This window comes from Pleurodeles waltl, chromosome 11 (assembly GCF_031143425.1).
Source record: "Pleurodeles waltl isolate 20211129_DDA chromosome 11, aPleWal1.hap1.20221129, whole genome shotgun sequence".
NCBI lineage: Eukaryota > Metazoa > Chordata > Amphibia > Caudata > Salamandridae > Pleurodeles > Pleurodeles waltl.
Window position 1 is genome coordinate 243,737,325 of NC_090450.1, and position 19,618 is coordinate 243,756,942.

Genomic DNA, 19,618 nt, shown 5'->3' on the forward strand with positions numbered 1-19,618 from the left:
AAGCTATCATATTGTCAAACAGTTTCTACTCTCCCTCTGCTTGTTCTATCTAGAGCACAGCATGTTAAGCTTCTAGCTTGCCTATTAGAATCACTATGGGGATATCAGCCCTCATACCTGAGCAAAGATCTGTGATCTTGGTTCAGCATCTGCAACGAGGCAGTCAGCGTCAAGTTGTGGTTCCCTGGTCGGAATCTCCCTCTTGCGTGTACTGGGACAAGGAAGTAATTTTATAACTAACATGTCAGCGTGATCACAAAATGTCCCTACGCAGGAATGCCCAGTCTAAACTCTTACCACGTCTATCGGCAATGTACCAGACTGTATCCTTGACTGAAGCACAGAGTAAATATGTTATGGAGAACTCCAGTGCTGAAGTAGGCAAAACAGTGTGATAGGAATAAAAAACAACACCGTAGAACTGGCTATTTGAAAAATAACAGTACGAAGCCTAATAAAAAGCATGTAGAGCAAAGTGCACAGAAGCTCTCAGCTATTAGCAAATGAATAAAATATATTCAGGGCAAAATGCACAAAGGCCTAAAGCCTGAAGCTAAAGCGCAATGAATACGTAAAACTAACCACACTACAAGCATGTTTGCAGCCATACACTCCTAATCAGTGTTTGCAATCGTAAAAATGCTTGTACATTTGGCTCTTAGGTTCTCCGTGCTGAGCACATATTATTTTTAGATAGTACCATGCAGTGTACTGAGTGAGGCATAATGTTCTGAAAATGTATATCTTTCCTAAAAGGTGAATACCAATACGAGTACAGCATAAAGTTGCTCTTCAATGCTTGCATTGCCACTCTGTAACAATCAAAGTGCCAAGGTGTAATAAACTGGTCTTACTGTCGCTCCTAATTCATCAAAGGGAAGGACAAGAGAATATTTCTAACTGTGATAAATATTTCTCCAGTCTTCCTTATGATTGTAAGGCAAAACAGGGCTGCACCAATGTTGCTGCACTGCTTTGTGCCGAAGGGAGAGATTAAAATGTACCATATCTATTAAGATATGATACTTTTTTTCCTCTCCCCTGGCACTGACGCACTTTTGGTGGCCATGCACCAATGAACACACCTTTGTTTCATAGTGCTAGGTTGAGTACGTTCTCTGAAGTATTGATTTTGTACTGGAAGGGGTGCCTCCCAGTATAAAAGATATGCTTTAAGACTTTTTTCACTTTGTATGTAGGCTGTACAATGCAACACACATACAAAGTTTGGAAAGTGACGAGAAACAAAAACAATTCCGCTGGTTATGTCTGCCTCAAGGGAGTATCAATCAATCAATCAATCAGGGCATTTGTAAAGCGCACTAATCACCCGTGAGGGTCTCAAGGTGCTGATGGGGGGGGGCTGCTACTGTTCGAACGGCCATGTCTTGAGTTGTCTCCTGAAGGTAAGTATGTCCTGTGTTAGTCGTAGGTGGGTGGGAAGAGTGTTCCATATCTTGTCGGTGAGGTGGGAGAACGATCTACCAACGGTCGTTCTGTGGATGCGTGGGATGGTGGCGAGGGCAAGGTCGACAGAGCGAAGATCTTGGGTCGGTGTGTAGAAGGAGAGCCATCTGTTGAGGTATTCTGGTCCGGTGTTGTGCAGTGCCTTGTGAGCGTGGGTGAGGAGTTTGAACGTGATTCTCTTGTTGACAGGGAGCCAGTGTAGGTCTCTCAGGTGGGCTGTGATGTGGCAGTGGCGGGGGATGTCCAGTATGAGGCGTGGGGAGGCGTTCTGTATGCGTTGCAGTTTTTTTCTGGATTTTGGCCATGGTTCCTGCATAGAGGGCATTGCCGTAGTCCAGTTTGCTGCTTATGAGGGTTTGGGTGACCATCCTTCTGGTTTCAGTGGGGATCCATTTGTAGATCTTCCGAAGCATGCGGAGGGTGTTGAAGCAGGAGGAAGAGATGGCGTTGACTTGCTGGGTCGTTGATAGTGATGAGTACAGGATGAATCTCAAGTTGTGTGCATGGTCGGTGGGTGTCGGTGCGGTTCCCAGTGAGGCAGGCCATCAGCAGTCGTCCCAGGCGGAGGGGGTGGAGCCGAGGATGAGGACCTCAGTTTTGTCAGAATTCAGTTTCAGGCAGCTGCTCTTCATCTGTTCAGTGATGGCCTTTATTCCGTCGTGGAGGTTGGTTTTGGCGATGGCGGGTCCTTGCTGAGAGAGAGGATCAGCTGGCTGTCATCAGCATCTGAGCTGATGTTGAGGTTGTGAGATCGGGCGATGTTTGCAAGCGGAGCCATGTAGACGTTAAAGAGGGTCGGGCTGAGGGATGATCCCTGGGGTACGCGCAGATGATTTTGGTGGCTTCGGAGCGGAATGGAGGGAGGCGGACTCTCTGAGTTCTGCCGGTGAGGAAGGAGGTGATCAAGTCCAGGGATCTGACACAGATCCCTGCGTGGTTGAGGCGCATGTGTAGGGTGTGGTGGCAGACGGTGTCGAACGCAGCTGAGAGGTCCAGGAGGATGACGGCCGCAGTTTCGCCATTGTCAAGTATGGTCCCGATATCGTTAGTGGTGGCGATGAGGGCGGTTTCGGTTATGTGGTTAGATTTTGGTGCAAATTCCTGTCTACCAATGTTTGTAAATAGGGATTTGCATCAGAATCAATGGTTAGTTGCCTGGGAAAAACCATGCACCACTGATGGAAGGCCCTCATGACACAGTATAATGCAAAGCAGTGTATAGTACACTTTTGTGTTATTTTGAGATACTATCCATTGCAAATCCTGATTTGCGTTGGATAGTAAATTCCAACTTAACATTTTGCTTTGGGCTTGCGTTACTCCGGCATAAAGCATTAAAAAATCTGTGTCGCAATTTATTGAGATATTAATGGGATTAATTGCGCCATGAATAAATAGGCAGTCTGCAAACAGTGAGTACAAATTGTATTTTTCAACATGTCTATAAATTTGCAATGCAAATGATATATTATAGGATCACAGTGCATAATGCTAATTTACAGGGGGTTGTAGAAAGAATAATGAATATTAATTAGGCAGGTCGCTATTTTACAACACTCTCCATTTTGCTACCAAAACAGGGTTGGTGGCCTGAAAGTGGCTGCAGGCCTCCATCTCTATAATTGCATTTCAAAAAGGGAGAACATTTTTTAAAGCAGCTGGTGTTCCTTAATGAAACAGTTTCTGTTTTAAGTAATATCTGTCCTATTCAGGAAGAAATCAGTAAGAACTGGAAGTGATTCTCTGGTTCAAGGCCAACCCCACTCTGGGGTTGTCCTACATACTTCCCAAAGAAGAAGCAGTCCTACAGGAACAGATTCCACTTTGCATTAAGAGGGACTGCCTATTCATGTTACATTTAATTGTATATCAGAATGAGCCACAAAACTCCTTTTGCAAGTTGGAAAAGCCTTTCTGATTTGGAAAAGGTGTTTGTTATCTGGCCAGACACCAATGTTTGAACCTCAAATGCCATTGTACAGCTAGCCCCTTGAAACCAAGTGAGACCATATAATTGAGCCTTCCCTCACCTTTCACTCAGAGGGCTATTGGGAAATTAGCTTTTTCCTTCACACGAGGAGCACACGTCCTGGCTGCTCTTCTAGGGCTCATTGTGTCACTGTTCCAGATATCTTCTTAGAAAATGAGGTACAGAGGGAAACGTATGCTCTTGCACAAAAAAAAACAGTTGGTTTGCAGGGCATACCCAAGGCTTGTTTTGATGTGTTCACTCTACCATATCCTTAGATTAAGTAGTTTAAGACATGAGATAGTTTTGTACATACTAGGGAGTTTCACTAGGAATTTACGTGAATCCCCACCCTGATAAACCACTGTGTGGACTAGTTTAGAAATGTATCTTTTGATGATTAGTGTAGAATACATTTCTTTATATGGGTCATCTAAAAAAAAAAAACAACCAGGCAGAAAAACAATATTATTCTTATGTAATGTTACATTTCTGTATTTGTACATACAGTGATAATAAACAATTGAAGAGGCAGACAGCACTTGCTGAAATCAAGGATGACATTGTACTTTCACTAGATTCTTAAGTTGAAAACACAAAGGGTTAAAATGGACTTAGGGGTGAAGTGTGAAGCATGATAACTGTGTGGTCCTCAGCAGAAAAGAGACTAGTGGAGGTATATAATGTTCAGTGCTAAACTTGTTATTGAGACAAACTGCAGATGACCCCAACAGAGCAATAAGGCTGTGTATAAAAATATAGAATATAATATTTCAGTATGTTTCTTGCTGTTATCATTAAACTGTATCATTCATACTTTACAACTCTGGTTGAGTTAGCCCTACATTTTGGCTTATGCCCTAACAAGTAACCAAACAATTATTTCATTGTAATCTGGAACATATACCAGCCCAGGCAAAATTGGGAGAATCCAAGCTGAAATAATGTAGAACAAAGAATACCCACAAGTATTTCTGTAACTTTGGACATGATATTTTGTTTTATATTGAGATATGTTTTTGCAGTTTTGCACCTATTTTTGGTGTCATTGAGGTATTGTAAGTGACTTCCACATTGGCCTTTTCTTGAGTTACGACATTGCTTCTCTGTTTTCATTTAGGCATCATTAGTGCTGTGGCAATGGATTTTTTTAACGCTGAAATTTCCATGGAAATCATAGATCGGATTGAAGAAGAAGAAAGAATAGGAAAAAAGGAGCACATTGTTTTCCATGTTATTCAGAAGCCTGTATTTCCATACAAAAGGAGAAGCAAACTGTCTACTTCACCTCAACACCTGACAGTGGCTGCAAAGAAAATTGATAAGCAACTGAAGAAGGAGGTAACATGATGTGCTTGTTAAAAGAGAATGAAATGTAGTGGGTCCTCAGGGAGTGACAAGTTTTCTTTTTAAAACTAGGAATAAGCAAAGTGTCAGGCTTAGCCCTCAAAGTTGACAAACGCATGCTTAGGGACACCTTTGAGGCATCTGTATTTCCCAAATTTCGACAAACTAGATTTGAGAGGGAGCTATAGTTTTTGAGTTAGAACTTATTTAAAAAAAGTCTTATTATGAGAGTTCTCCTTCTGTATTTTCTCAAATGAAAATTTATTAAAGATCTTAAATAACGTTTCCTCAAAGACTTGGAGGAAAAACCTTTTCCACTTTGTACACATCTATTAAAAAAATCTATGTAAGTGTTTTGCCATCAAGATATAACAGATACACGACAGTATTTTACAGTTGAGTTGGGTGTGTCCGACTTTCTTTCTTCTCATTTGATTAATTATTTAGGGCACATTTCTGAACTAGCATTTGTTTTGGTTTATAGTTTTTGGCTCCCTTTGCAGATGGGTGTTAATGGCGCAGGTCAAATGACAAAGAGTGTACAAAAATAATGAACCTCTGCTTTAGTGTGAGCTATAAGAAACATGTCATATAAAAATAGAATTATCCCTACTTGTATCCATTGCATTGGTGCTACTTACATGAGCTGTCTGTTTAGTCTCTGAACCTGAAAAAGTGTCCCAAACAATGAGGTGGTGAGTAGACACTAACCATAATAGAATTACTCTAATGTACCATCACTTCAATCACTGATGAAAATGTCATATTGACATACAGAAAGTCAAGCTTTTTGAATGCTCCATAGACTCAGTCCTTGCAATGGTACTGCAGATCTTCAAAGAAACAAATCATTCAGACTCACTGTGGAATTCCAGAAGTCCAGTTGGTACATTGGTTTCACATCAGATTTCATTTGATGCAAATGAGGAGACAACTTTTCTGCTGTGGGGACTAAAGCAGTCCTAAACAATTCACACACACAGACACAAACACACCCTCATGCACTTTCACAAGCATGAAAGTCTGTCGCGTAGGCTCTCATTATCCTAATGAGACTACTGGATTTTGAGCGGCAAGATCGTTCACAGTGTGGGGGACTAAGTCCGACCCACAGTGAAGGACCCTTGTCACTCTAAATCCGGGTTTTGCTCTGGCTAACTAGCAGTGCCTCATCTCTCCCAAAGGGAAGAGAAAATTGGACAGCTAAGCGCATGACATCTTAGTACTTCCCAGGGAAGTCGTGGTCACTCAGGTCACAACCAGTTCTCTCATACACAGAGCGGTCTCATATATAAATGACAAAGGCAGTTTAAGTTTTAAAGATTGGTTAAATAAAACAACTGCATTTTAGACAGCAAAGCATGAGCTGCTATACCCAGAACTACACAACACATTAGGATAGAAATAGTAACGATGAGAGTGAAGCACAAGAATAAGGCTATCATAGTGCAACTAGATTAGGTTCTCTCAAAGTTATATTCTGAGCACAGCATGTAAAGCTCTAAGCCTGCCTTTCAGGTTTCCCCGGGAGGACATCAACCCTCATACCTGAGCAAAGGCCTGTAATCTGCATCAGCATCTGCAACGGGGCTGTCAGCATCTAGTTGTAGGTTCCTGGTCGGAATCTCCCTCTCACCTGTACTAGGACTAAGAAGTGTTTTTATAACTAACACGCAGATGTTGTAGAAAATGTCCCTACGTAAGAATGTGTATCTTCTACGAATACTGGAGACTAAACTTCTACCACGTTTACCGGCAATGTACCAGACTGTAGCCTTGACTGAAGCACAGGGCGATAAAGAATGCATTATTTGAGAACACAGTGCTGAACTAAGCTAAACAGTGAGATAAAAGGAAACAAAAACAAGACCGTAAAACTGGTTATTGTAAAATAACAGTGCGAGGTTGAATAAAATGTATCTAGGGCAAAGTGCGCAGCGGCCTAGAATGTTAAACTAACGTGCATGAAGCTATATTAAAAATGGCTACACTACAAGCCCATGTGCATACACATATACACACACAACACACACAACTTTAACCCTTGCACAAAAGCTAGTTCATGGTGAAATATCAAAGTCTGAAAATGACAGCGTTGCCCCACCCCCATATTAAACAATCGGCATAGAACTGCGGAAATGGCAAGTCCGGTATTATCAATAATGTCAGACATTTCTATGTCAGCCATTTCTTCTGACATGGTTAAAATATTCATGAAGTTTTTTGCTAATGTAAACCATTACTACAACACTCCACTATCAGCAAAATACTTCCAGACATTCCAGAGACTGCTTTAGAAATCAACACACCACCCGATAATCAATGGAAATATTTGTAATGCCTTGAACAGTTAAAAAATGCCAGTAACAGACATTTTCCCACCTGGATCATTACAATTGTGTTTAAAATGCCAAACGTTGAGCCTGAAGCACAAAGGTAAATTTACACTTTTGTGTACGTTTACTACTTTTATGTATTCACAAACTTTGTTTGTTGTTTTATGACTCCACACTTTCTTTATTAAAATATGTAGAGTTCTTCATACCTGGAGACTCCACCATCGAGACAAAGAACCCCGCACCCATAAGTATCGGAGGTGCAGAGCTGTAAAAACGTGCATGCAGTTTGTGAATACCTAAATGTAGTAATCTTACACAAAGGTGTAAGTTTACCTTTGCAAAATAGGCCAAGAGTTTCTATATTCCATGCTGAATCTTTCATTCCATTGTTCACCCCTGAGAAATTAGATACTAGAGATCCACATGAAGGTACACTTTTTGTCTATTAACCCTGATATCTAAATTGTGTACCTAAAGAGTTTCACTTACATAATAGCTTCTATGTGATCAGAAATGCTCAGTCTAGCAGGCTGAGTTCAACTTTTTTTATGTACGTCCTCTTCCATCTAGCAGTTGAAAATAACCTGCTTTTGGAGCATTCCACTATGGTGGCAAAGTTTTTCACATCCTCTAACATACAAAGAGGCACTTTGAGGGAGGTCTCTGGTGGAAATCTAATATCCTCTTTGCTGTTGGACCGTGGGCTGTTGGCATTTTAGGTCATAGAGCTCCACTTTATGTGAACCACTGCAACTCTTTCCATTAAAGTGTTTCAAGGGACTCACCCACCAAAATGTTTGCTGACCTGACTACCACCATCTTAATGTCAGTGCTGCAGCAAATGGATCCAGTGACAAAAGATGGAGGAGTCACTCCGCAGAGATCTGTGGGGCATCTTTTATTTGTTGCCATGTCTAGGCAAAAGAGCTTTGTACCTATCAGTAATTATGCTCATTAGAACATAAAAAACGTACGTGGTAGGTTGTCAGGCTGCCCCATATGTAGACCAAAGTCTTACACTAACATGTTGGGCCTGAGCCATCGACATGCTGGGCTTATCCTGCAACATGCATTGAAAGGACATTGGTTCCATTGACTGCAATGTGGATAGATTCCACAAACTGTAGTGCTTTCAGATTGAAACTATTTTGCTTAATGGGGCCAAACTTGAATAGGAGATAGGAACTCCACCTGATTTACATTCTTTTATTTGCATGGGGACTGTCCTATTTAATCTAGAAATAATCCTTTGGATCAAATTAAAGGATACGCGTAGGGGGGTTTGGACAGAATAGTGGAAAACAACATTGGCGACAATATTGGGACATCAAAAATATCATTAACAGGAATATCAAAGGTAAAAATATTGTTTTTAGTGTTGTTTTAGAGATTGTTCTAAAAAATATTGATGCAGAAAATATGTGTGGAATATTGTTAGTAAATGTCAATTCGTATGCAATTTATTGGATTCCTTTTTTTGTATCTGTTTATTTTGTTTAAATTAGTGGTTTTAGTAAGCTGAATTTTTCATTATGAAATGTTTGAAATGTGTATATTTAGTTGTATTATTATATATAAATAATTGATGATATTTTTTAGCAGTGGCATATTGGGCTATTAGGAGATAAGGGTGGGTATATATTTAAAATCTGTTTATTTTAAAATAAACATATTTGTAATAATTCTAGAAATATACTCATTTATATATGAAATTTAAAAATAATGATTTTTTATTTAAATTTTTTTTTATTAAGATATATATTAATGGTTTTAGAAAATATTTATGAGATTTTAAAGAAATTACACTTGCTTTCATAAAAAATATTTAGAATATTTTAAATTAATAAGTTATAATTGTATTTTTGCAATTTATCAAAAATGTAGAAATGTGTTAATTTGTTTGAAATTTTGATTTATTTTAAAAATATATAAAAATACAAAAAAAGTTATTTTTTGTTGATTTGATGATTGTTAATGTTGAAAATCTTAGGGCCTGAATATGACATTTATGGTCCTAGGACCGCCAATGCCGCTATGGTGGTTAAGCCGCCACACCCCAGGCAGTCTGGCCACCACATTACGTCCCTGACGGTTGGACCGCCGTGCCCACCAGGAACATGGTCCCTAATGGGCTGATGGCAGTCGGAGTCATGGTCAGCCATGGTGGCTCTGAATTTAGTGTTGCCACGCTGATCACCAGTCTAGTTTTTGCAGCCTTTTCATGGCCTGAGACCCGCTATGAAAAGGCTGGTGAAGACAGTGCCAGGGGCCACTGGGGGACCCGCACTGCGCATGCTGATGGCATTAGCAGTGCAAGGGCCTCCTGCCCAGTTTTTGCAGCCCTTTCATGGCGGAGACCCCGCTATGAAAAGGCTGGTGAAGACAGTGCCAGAGGCCACTGGGGGGCCCGCACTGTGCATGCTGATGGCATGAGCAGTGCAAGGGCACTGTCTGCAGGGTGCTGGTGTGCTATGGTATTGGCCTCAGCTCACTCTAGGGATCTGAGACCAATACCATAGCTCTGCTCCTGCAGGGATGATCAGCAGGAACGTTGTTATACAATGTTCCCACCGGTCAGCCAGGTGGAAACATAGTAATACTGCTGGCGGTGAGGCAGACGAGTTGACAACTTCTTTATCTGCTCAAGGTTGGTTGTTGGCTCGTCCGACCATCAAACTCGTAATGAGCCCCATAGTTTATTTGTTATTTTATGGTTTATAGTTTTGTAAAGGTGGAAAAAGATTTTAATAAATGTTTTAATTATTATTATTATTAATAACATTATTTGTTTTACAATTCTAGTACTTTAGTCTATACAAATTGGTTTGTAGTTTGTTACTTTTTTACCTAGAATTATATTTAATAACATTTCTTACAATAATTATGATTATGGAATATTGTTTTTTTCAAATTGATTATTCGTATTACTTCCTACAACATTGTTTATATTGAAGTGGATATTATACATTTCACATCTTTAGCATCCAACACCTTTTCAAATATCCTTAGAAAGGAGTGGGAATATTATGAAATGCTACTCTTTTAATGGCTAATACCTTCCTCCGACATGGCTGTATTGGAGTGTGAATAGTACATTTTACCCCTTTAGTGCCCAGCACCTTCCGCAAATTGGTTTAGATTAGCGTAGGAATAGTAAATATCACCCCTTTAGTGTCCAACACCTTCTCCAAAATTGGTATAGATTGGGGTGCGATTATTAAATGTTAGTGTACAACACCTTCCTCCAATAGGGTTAGATTAGAGTGGGAATAGTAGATTTTACCCCTTTAGTGCCCAACACCTTTAAATTAGTTTAGATTGGAGTAGGAATAGTAAATTTCACCCTTTAGTGTCCAACACCTTCCCCAAACTGTTTTAGTTTGAAATGGTAAAAGTAAATGTCACCCCTTTAGTGTTTAACAATTTTTGACAAAAGATTTATGTTGGAGTGTGAATATTTAATTTTATATTTTTGATTAAACCTTTTATTTTTCTATTTTTATGTAGTAGAAATGTTTTGTTATTTTATTAATATTGTTAATTAGTAATAGAAATAGCTGTACATTTGTAAAGAATATTAATATTAAATATATTGTTAATTATTATAAAGACACCACACATTTTTCACATTTTATTTCTCTTTATGAAGTTTATTTTTTTCAATATTTTGGCATTTTTAATGATCTATATTTTATCTGAAAAACAAACATTTTTATGGAGGTAAGAAAAGAACACATTTAAAATGATTATTTATTTAATAAAACATGCACATTATATTTACATATAACTGTGTGTTGTACATTTTCAATTTTCATTTTCTCTTGTTCAATAGTTTGTAATTCATCTCATATACATATTTTCTACTTTATTTTAGCATATGTGTTTATGTATAGATTAAATAATTGTATAGTTCGATACTATTTTTCAATTTATATTTTAAACTTTTTTTACATTTTATCACAACATTTTTTTACATGTTTAGCATGTTTAAAAATGTTTATGTAATTGTCCCATTCATTTCTATGGGGAGATTGTCTTGTTTTTAGTTTTATTTAACCTCCATTTTATTTCCTCTACCTGGTATTTGGTTGTGGAAAGGTGCTCCTGTTCAGTGGAACAAGTAAGTCCTTTTTTAATGATTATTTAAGGGTTTTGAAGGTAGAGGGGATTTAGAGCTGAGGTCTAGAAGGTAGTTATAGTGCTGATCATGTTTTTTGTGTATTCAGACTTAGGGGGTGATTCTAACCCTGGCGGTCGGTGATAAAGCGGCGGCCAACCCGCCAACAGGCCGGCGGTCCAAAAAATGGAATTCTGACCCTGGCGGCAACCGCCAACACAGCCCGCCACATTAACACTCCGACCGCCACCGCGGTACAGACAAACAGCGCGGCGGTCACCGCCAACAGGCAGGCGGCAGACAATGTACCGCCCACAGTATTACAACTCACCAATCCGCCACCTTTTCCGGGGCGGGAGCCCCGCCGATAAAAACACGGCGGAAACAGACTACGGATGGGAAAACGCTCACCAAAACACACTCCACGAGTACGGAGGACAGCATGGAACCCGAATTAAACATCCTACCTGCACTCGTCTACCTGCTCATCTACCACGAGTACGAACTCCGGCGCAGACGACAACGGTGAGTACTGCACCTACGACACACGGGAGGGGAGAGGAGGAAAGGTTACGGGCACACACATATGCGACCCCCACCCCCCCAAACTATGTACACACCAATGCAGAGCAACAATGCACAGTGACACCACCCAAACCCCCCTGAAAAATGCAAAGACATAATTAAATTGTGAACCAAAATTTTATATAAAAAATAGACTCTGAGATGTATCGGCAACTATGCAAAATATCCATAACAAAATAATACTATACACACTGCCATGGAGAACCGAGGCAATTAGTCCGCTACATCAAAGTCAAATGGAACAGTCCGTGGGCTACAGTGTAGCGACACAAGGGCAAAGCCCACACAGGAGACCTGAGTCCTTTGGAGAGAACACTGCAGGGGCATCTGATGAAAATACTACAGGCACCTCAGGGGGAAGGGAAGGAGGGGGCACCACAGCCACATGAGTCCACGACGCAAGATCCACGAAGGGGCCACCATGCCCACTGTGCCATCCTGGGGAGTGCAAAGCCACAGTCTCTCAAGTCTCTACAGTGGGTGGGTTGCCCACTGTGCCATCCTGGGGAGTGCAAAGCCACAGTCTCTCAAGTCTCTACAGTGGGTGGGTTGCCCACGGTACCATCCTGGGGAGTGCAAAGCCACAGTCTCTCAAGTCTCTACAGTGGGTGGGTTGCCCACTGTGCCATCCTGGGGAGTGCAAAGCCACAGTCTCTCAAGTGGATAACAGTCTCCACTGGTCAAGGAGGAGGCATGGTGGGCACAGTGAACCATAAACAGTGCTTGAGAAGAAGGGGCCCAGCGGAGCGGTGCTTGAGAAGAAGGGGCCCAGCGGAGCAGTGCTTGACAGGAAGGGCCCAGCGGAGCGGTGCTTGAGACGGCGGGGTCCAGCGGAGCGGTGCTTGAGACGGCGGGGCCCAGCGGAGCGGTGCTTGAGAAGAAGGGGCCCAGCGGAGCGGTGCTTGAGACGGCGGGGCTCAGCGGAGCGGTGCTTGAGACGGCGGGGCCCAGCGGAGCGGTGCTTGAGACGGCGGGGCCCAGCGGAGCGGTGCTTGAGAAGAAGGGGCCCAGCGGAGCGGTGCTTGAGACGGTGGGGCCCAGCGGAGCGGTGCTTGAGACAGCGGGGCCCAGCGGAGCGGTGCTTGAGAAGAAGGGGCCCAGCGGAGCGGTGCTTGAGACGGCGGGGCCCAGCGGAGCGGTGCTTGAGACAGCGGGGCCCAGCGGAGCGGTGCTTGAGACGGCGGGGCCCAGCGGAGCGGTGCTTGAGACGGCGGGGCCCAGCGGAGCGGTGCTTGAGACGGCGGGGCCCAGCGGAGCGGTGCTTGAGAAGAAGGGGCCCAGCGGAGCGGTGCTTGAGAAGAAGGGGCCCAGCGGAGCGGTGCTTGAGACGGCGGGGCCCAGCGGAGCGGTGCTTGAGACGGCGGGGCCCAGCGGAGCGGTGCTTGAGACGGCGGGGCCCAGCGGACCGGTGCTTGAGATGGCGGGGCCCAGCGGAGCGGTGCTTGAGACGGCGGGGCCCAGCGGAGCGGTGCTTGAGACGGCGGGGCCCAGCGGAGCGGTGCTTGAGAAGAAGGGGCCCAGCGGAGCGGTGCTTGAGACGGCGGGGCCCAGCGGAGCGGTGCTTGAGACGGCAGGGCCCAGCGGAGCGGTGCTTGAGACGGCGGGGCCCAGCGGAGCGGTGCTTGAGACGGCGGGGCCCAGCGGAGCGGTGCTTGACAGGAAGGGCCCAGCGGAGCGGTGCTTGAGATGAAGGGGCCCAGCGGAGCGGTGCTTGAGAAGAAGGGGCCCAGCGGAGCGGTGCTTGACAGGAAGGGCCCAGCGGAGCGGTGCTCTTCTGCACGGCGGGCCCTGTTCAGCGGTGCTCTTCTGCACGGCGGGCCCTGTTCAGCGGTGCTCTTCTGCACGGCGGGCCCTGTTCAGCGGTGCTCCTCTGCACGGCGGGCCCTGTTCAGCGGTGCCTATCTTCACGGCGGGCCCTGTTCAGCGGTGCTCTTCTGCACGGCGGGCCCTGTTCAGCGGTGCACATCCAGTAGGTTCAAGGGAGCCAGACCTGGCCTGGACTCCGTGCTCAGACGCCCTCCAGCCGTGATGTTCCTGGGCCCTTCGGTGACGGAGTCCTGGGCCCTTTGGTGTCCTCCTTTACAGCTGGGATGTGGCATGTGGGGCCCACCTGCTCCGCGCTCCTGCTGGCTGACGTCTCCGCCCTGCTGCCCTTACGCTCCTTAGATGGGGCTCTCGGGCCCTTGCCTCCCCTAGACGCTGTGGCTGGTGAAGTGGGCGAACTCTGCTCCTTGGGGGCAGCCGTGTCAGTCTTCGCACGGCGGCCCTTGTGTTTCCTGGTCCTCTTGCCGGGGGGGGGCTGGATGTGTCCTTGCTGCTGATGGAGGTGTCACTGCTGGCAAAGGGTGGGCTCCAGAACCCATGCACAACAGTGACACCCGAAGTTGGGCTGGTGGTGGCTGTGGTGCTCTTGGGACTCTTTGCAGATGGAGGGGGTAGGTCATCGGAGGGGAAGAGGTCAAGATTAGCCAGGAAAACTTTTTTAGGGCCAAGGTAAAAGGTAGGAGAAGTGGAGATGGAAGTGGAGGAAGAGGATGTGGTTGTAGGAGAGTCAGGTGTGCTGTCATTGGGTGAAGGTGCAGGTGCTGTAGGCTGTTGTGAGGTGGATGTCTGTTGGGTGGGTGTCTGCCTGCGTTTGTGTGTCTTGGAAGGGGTGGTGACAGACACAGTGGGAGGGGACACAGGGGACGTGTAAATGGCAGTGGGGGTGGTGACTGCACGCGTGCGGACTGTACAGGAGGGTGTGGTGGTGATGGAAGCACTGGCTGATGTTGGTGTGCATGCAGGTGTGAGTGGAGACGTCACAGGGAGGGAGGAGGGAGACGAGGAGGAGGGGGACACAGGGGTGGTAGTGACTGTTGGGATGTCTGCATCTGTGTGTTGCTTGGGTGAGTGTTTGTGGGATCTGTGGTGCTTGTGTCTGGATGAGCTGCCCTTGGGTGTTGAGGTGTGTGCAGGCTGGTTAGATGGTGTGGATGGGATAGGCTGAGGAACAGGAGACAGAGACAGGGTGGAGGCAGTCAGAAGAGGGAGGCTGGAAACAGGGACAATGGCTGCCGTCAGTGCTGAGGCAAGAGCATTGAACGATCGTTGATGGGCAGCCTGACCCGAATGAATGCCCTCCAGGTAGGCATTGCTCCGATGCACCTCCCTTTCTACCCCCTGGATGGCATTCAAAAGGGTAGTCTGCCCAACAATGAGTGTCCTGAGCAGATCAATGACCTCCTCACTGAGGGCAGCAGGGGTAACAGGGGCAGGGGCTGAGGTGCCTGGGGCGAAGGAGACGCCCGCCTTCCTGGGTGAGCGGGCACGGAGCGTAGGCTGAGGGGCTGCTGGGAGGGCGGGGCTGGTGCGCTGGGTGGCGGCTGTACCTGTAGAGGCGGGGGGCCCGGATTTTGCCGCCACCGCTAGGGAGCTCCCATCCAAGGACGTGTCGCTGTTGCTGCTCTCACCAGCGGTCCCCGTCGTGGTGCTCCCCTCGCCCTCCGGCTCACTTGGGCCCTCGGTGTCTGTTCCTGTGCCCACCGGGGCCTTGTGGCTTGCAGCTCCCTTGTGCTCCGATGCCAAATCTCCTCCGCCTGATGATGCTAATGCACACATGCACAAGAAGATGAAGAAGAAGGGTGGGGGGAGAAAGAGAAGACCTGGTTGGGTGCATGCAAGGGAGCCACATGCACTAAGCCGCGCATTCGGGGCACACTACTCAGTACTTCTGACTTGGACAACAGGTCAGGAGACGACAAACACGCACATGTGTGAGGCTGGACCATCAATAGCTGGACTTGTCACCCTACGGAGGTGGGGGCCGGGAGCACAGGGCCATGCCTAAGGGAGAGGACTACACTACAGAAAGCGCCCTGGCCTAATGTCACCCCCAACCCTCCTCCCCCACCCAGACGCCTCCACTGCGCCGAAAGATAGCTGAATGTGCTGATACTCACCCCCTTGTGTCTGCTGTGATGCTCTCAAGCGCCCATCCAAATCAGGGTAGGCCACCGCCAGGATCCGGGACATCAGGGGGGTCAGGGTACGACTGGCACCCCTCCTAGGTTGGGAGGTCATCCCCAGCAGTGACTCGGCGGTCTTCCTGGTTCCGCGGCGGATGTCCTCCCACCTCTTGCGGCAGTGGGTGCCCCGTCTGACGTGGACCCCCAGGGCCCGGATTTCCTTGGCGATGGCACGCCAAATCCCGACTTTCTGATGGGCGCTGACCTATGTGACATGTACAGGGTGGGAAGGAAACATTCATCAACTTACTGCATGTTAGATGTGATTGGCCCCCCCTCCCCAACCTTGCAATATAGCACATGCTCTCATCTATCGTGCGTTGCCCTCCTCATTCGCCCCCCACCCCACCAACTTACATCCACCCCACTCCACACAGGCATCGCCCATTCCATGTGCACCCGGTGTACTCACCTGTTGGTCTGGAGGACCGTAGAGTAACGCATACTGGGGGAGGACCCCATCCACGAGCTTCTCCAACTCTTCAGACGTGAAGGCAGGGGCCCTTTCCCCAGTCGCAGCAGCCATTGTCACTTCCAGACCGAGTTCACAGCAGCACTTGCAGTATAGGTCCTCTCCTGTGGATGATCAGGTCTCGAGTGATTAAGCAGATAGAAAATGGTGGTCACGCCTGCGGCGGTGCGTACCGCGGCGGTGTGTACCGCGACCGCCGGCGCACCTCGTCATTGGCTCCTGAAACCCATAGGCTTCAATGTTATCCAATGCGGCTCCGTATAGCGGTCTTCGACCGCCTACCGCCACAATGTGCTCCGCCAGCGCAGTGACCTCACATCCCATTGTCCCACTTCACAGGTCAAGCAGCCGCCATTTCAAGGGCCCACATGGCATAATCTCTACTGCGACACACAGGCCTAGGCCTGGCATTGCCACACATACACGCCTTTCAATACCTAGATAACCGTGTGCCATGCAAGCAGTGGTGAACGTACCAGTGATTATCTTGACTCTGTGCTCCATGTTGTCCTTCCTAGGCACCGTCCGCTGGGATTTGCGAGGAGAAGGATGAATCCTCGCGTGTACCGACCGCTGGTGGACCTGTCGACAATATAAGAACGCCACATCATACTACGATACCGACTTGACCGTGCCACTATCCATGAACTGTGTGCCCAGCTGGAGCCAGCCCTGATGTCCCCCATCCGCCAACCCACAGGAATTCCCCCTCTGGTGCAGGTGCTGTCAGTCCTCCATTTTCTTGCAAGTGGCTCATTCCAGACAACAGTGGCCATGTCATCTGGAATGTCTCAGCCAATGTTTTCTAAGGTTTTGTCTAGAGTGTTGTCTGCCCTGACGAAACACATGCGGAGTTACATTATATTCCCAGAGGAGGTTGATTTGCCCACTGTGAAGGGTGATTTTTATGCCCTTGGACATATTCCCAACATAATTGGTGCCATTGATGGGACCCATGTAGCCTTAGTCCCCCCAAAAGACGATGAGCAGGTGTACAGAAACAGGAAGAGTTACCATTCTATGAACGTCCAGGTGGTCTGTTTGGCTGACCAGTACATCTCCCATGTGAATGCAATGTTCCCTGGTTCAGTGCATGACGCGTATGTGATGCGTAATAGCAGCATCCCTTATGTGATGGAACAGCTACAGAGACAACGTGTGTGGCTAATAGGTGACTCTGGTTACCCCAACCTGCCTTGGCTATTGACCCCAGTGAGGAATCCCCGGACCAGGGCTGAGGAACGGTACAATGAGGCCCATGGGCGAACTAGGAGGATCATAGAAAGGACCTTTGGGGTTCTGAAGGCCAGGTTTAGGTGTCTGCATATGACAGGGGGATCCCTGATGTACTCACCAAAGAAGGTGTGCCAGATCATCGTGGCCTGCTGTATGCTTCACAATCTGGCATTGCGACGTCAGGTGCCTTTCCTGCAGGAGGATGGTCCAGATGGTGGTGTTGAAGCAGCTGTAGAGCCTGTGGAGAGTGAAGAGGAGGAAGACTCAGAGGACGACCCAGACAACAGGGACAGAGTTATCCAACAGTATTTTCAGTAGCACACAGGTAAGAATCACACACGCCATTTTAATTTTCCTGAATGCCTCGTTCTTCTCAACTTTGTCTATGACCCCCCAGTTATTTGAAACTGATGTTTGATTCTCCCTTCCCTTTTCAGTGCTGTATGACCCACTGCGTGACTTCTGCTTGGTTAGCCCATGGACTAATGCTTATTGATCTCGGTATGTGTTCAGCACAAAGTTTACAGAACATAATTGATCGGTAATGTGTTTTACATTTGTAAATAATACAGCCTGACTCCAGCATGATTTCAGTGCATTGAGTGATTTATTTTTGGTGCTAGATAATGGTACATGATATTCACACGGTGATGGGTGGGGGTGGAGTAATGTCCATGGCAGAGTCCAGTTCTCAGTCTCACAGGTGCATTGTCCATATGCCTGTGGAAGGATGGAGCAGGGGCAGTTCAAGGTTGGACAGGGTGGCAATGTGGGACAGTGGGATGACTTCAGGGGGTATCTCATGCTGGCGGGGGTCTTGACATCCTACTCTGTCTTTTTTTTGGATCTCAGGCTCCTCTTGCGGGGTGGTTGTTCTTCAGCAGGAGGTGGGGTTCTGGTGGCCTGTCGTTGTGGTGGGGCCTCCTGTCCACTAGCGCCGGCGGAGGTGGTAGGCTGTTCCTGGTCCGGGCTAGTGACAGGGGCCCTGTGTGGTGCCACATGGTCCCGCAACGTGTCTTCTATCCGGTGGAGGGCCTGGACTATGCTCCCCATGGCGGTAGAGATGTTGGTGAGATGATTGTTGAACCCCATGTAGCGTTCCTCCTGCTGTGCCTGGATCTCCTGGAACCTGGCCAGTACCGTCGCCATCGTCTCTTGTGAGCAGTGGTAGGCTGCCATGATGGTGGTGAGGGCCTCTTGGAGAGTCAGTTCCCTGGGCCTCTCCTCCCCCCCCTGTCGCACAGCAGCCCTCCGAGTTGCCCTGTTTCCCCCGGACTCTGTCCCCTGGACGGTGTGCCCACTACCACTGCCCCCAGGTCCCTGTTGTTGTTGGGGTGGTGGGTTAGCCTGGGGGCCCTGTAGTGGCAGACACACCGCTGATTGACCTGTCCTAGAGACAGAGCCATGGGCCCGCTGGGTGGGAGCTGTGCTGTTGTTCCCAGAGGGGGTTGGGTCTGCTGTGGCCTGTGTGTGGGGAACCGACTGTCCAGAGGTCCCCGATGGTCCGGGCTGGTCGTCAGGTTCCAGGTCGACAGAGCTGCTGTCATCACTGGGTGCCTCTTCCGGGGGGGGGGGATGGACATTTCTGGACCCTCCTGGCCGGTGTGTTGGCGTTCGGGTCCTGCATGGGGTAAGAGAGTATGGTTATTGTTTCTGTGTGTGCTATTGTGTGCGATTTATGGGTGCCCTTGTCCCCCAGTGCTGTCATTCCCTTGGGGGAGGTGTTGTGGGGGTGTTTGGGGGGGGGGTATGTGCAGTGGTCATGCTTAGGTGATGGGTGTCCATAGTTTGTGGTGGCATGCAGGGGTTGGTGTTGGGTGGGTTGTGCTGGGGAGACATTCTCAGGGAGGATGTGTGATGGGGGGTTGGGGGTGAGGGTGTTGGTGGGGGTTGGCATGCTGGGGGGGGGGGTGAAGTAGTTGAGATTGTACTTACCAGAGTCCATTCCTCCGTGTACTCCAGCGAGGCCATCAGGATGCAGGATGTTTAGTACCTCTTGCTCCCATGCCGTGAATTCGGGTGGAGTGGGTGGGGGTCCCCCGCCAGTCTTCTGCACTGCGATGTTGAGACCATCGAGCG

At 47.3% G+C, this 19,618-nt stretch overlaps 1 protein-coding gene across 1 annotated transcript in view; it reads left to right on the top strand.

The window, feature by feature from the left end:
- Positions 1 to 19,618, top strand: part of LOC138266600 (guanylate cyclase soluble subunit beta-2-like) — a 480,633-nt gene that overhangs the window by 129,904 nt on the left and 331,111 nt on the right. The window contains exon 6 of the mRNA XM_069215434.1: positions 4,557 to 4,777. Within this exon, the coding sequence (XP_069071535.1) occupies positions 4,557 to 4,777 (221 nt within the window). The remainder of the gene's footprint in view (positions 1 to 4,556; positions 4,778 to 19,618) is intronic.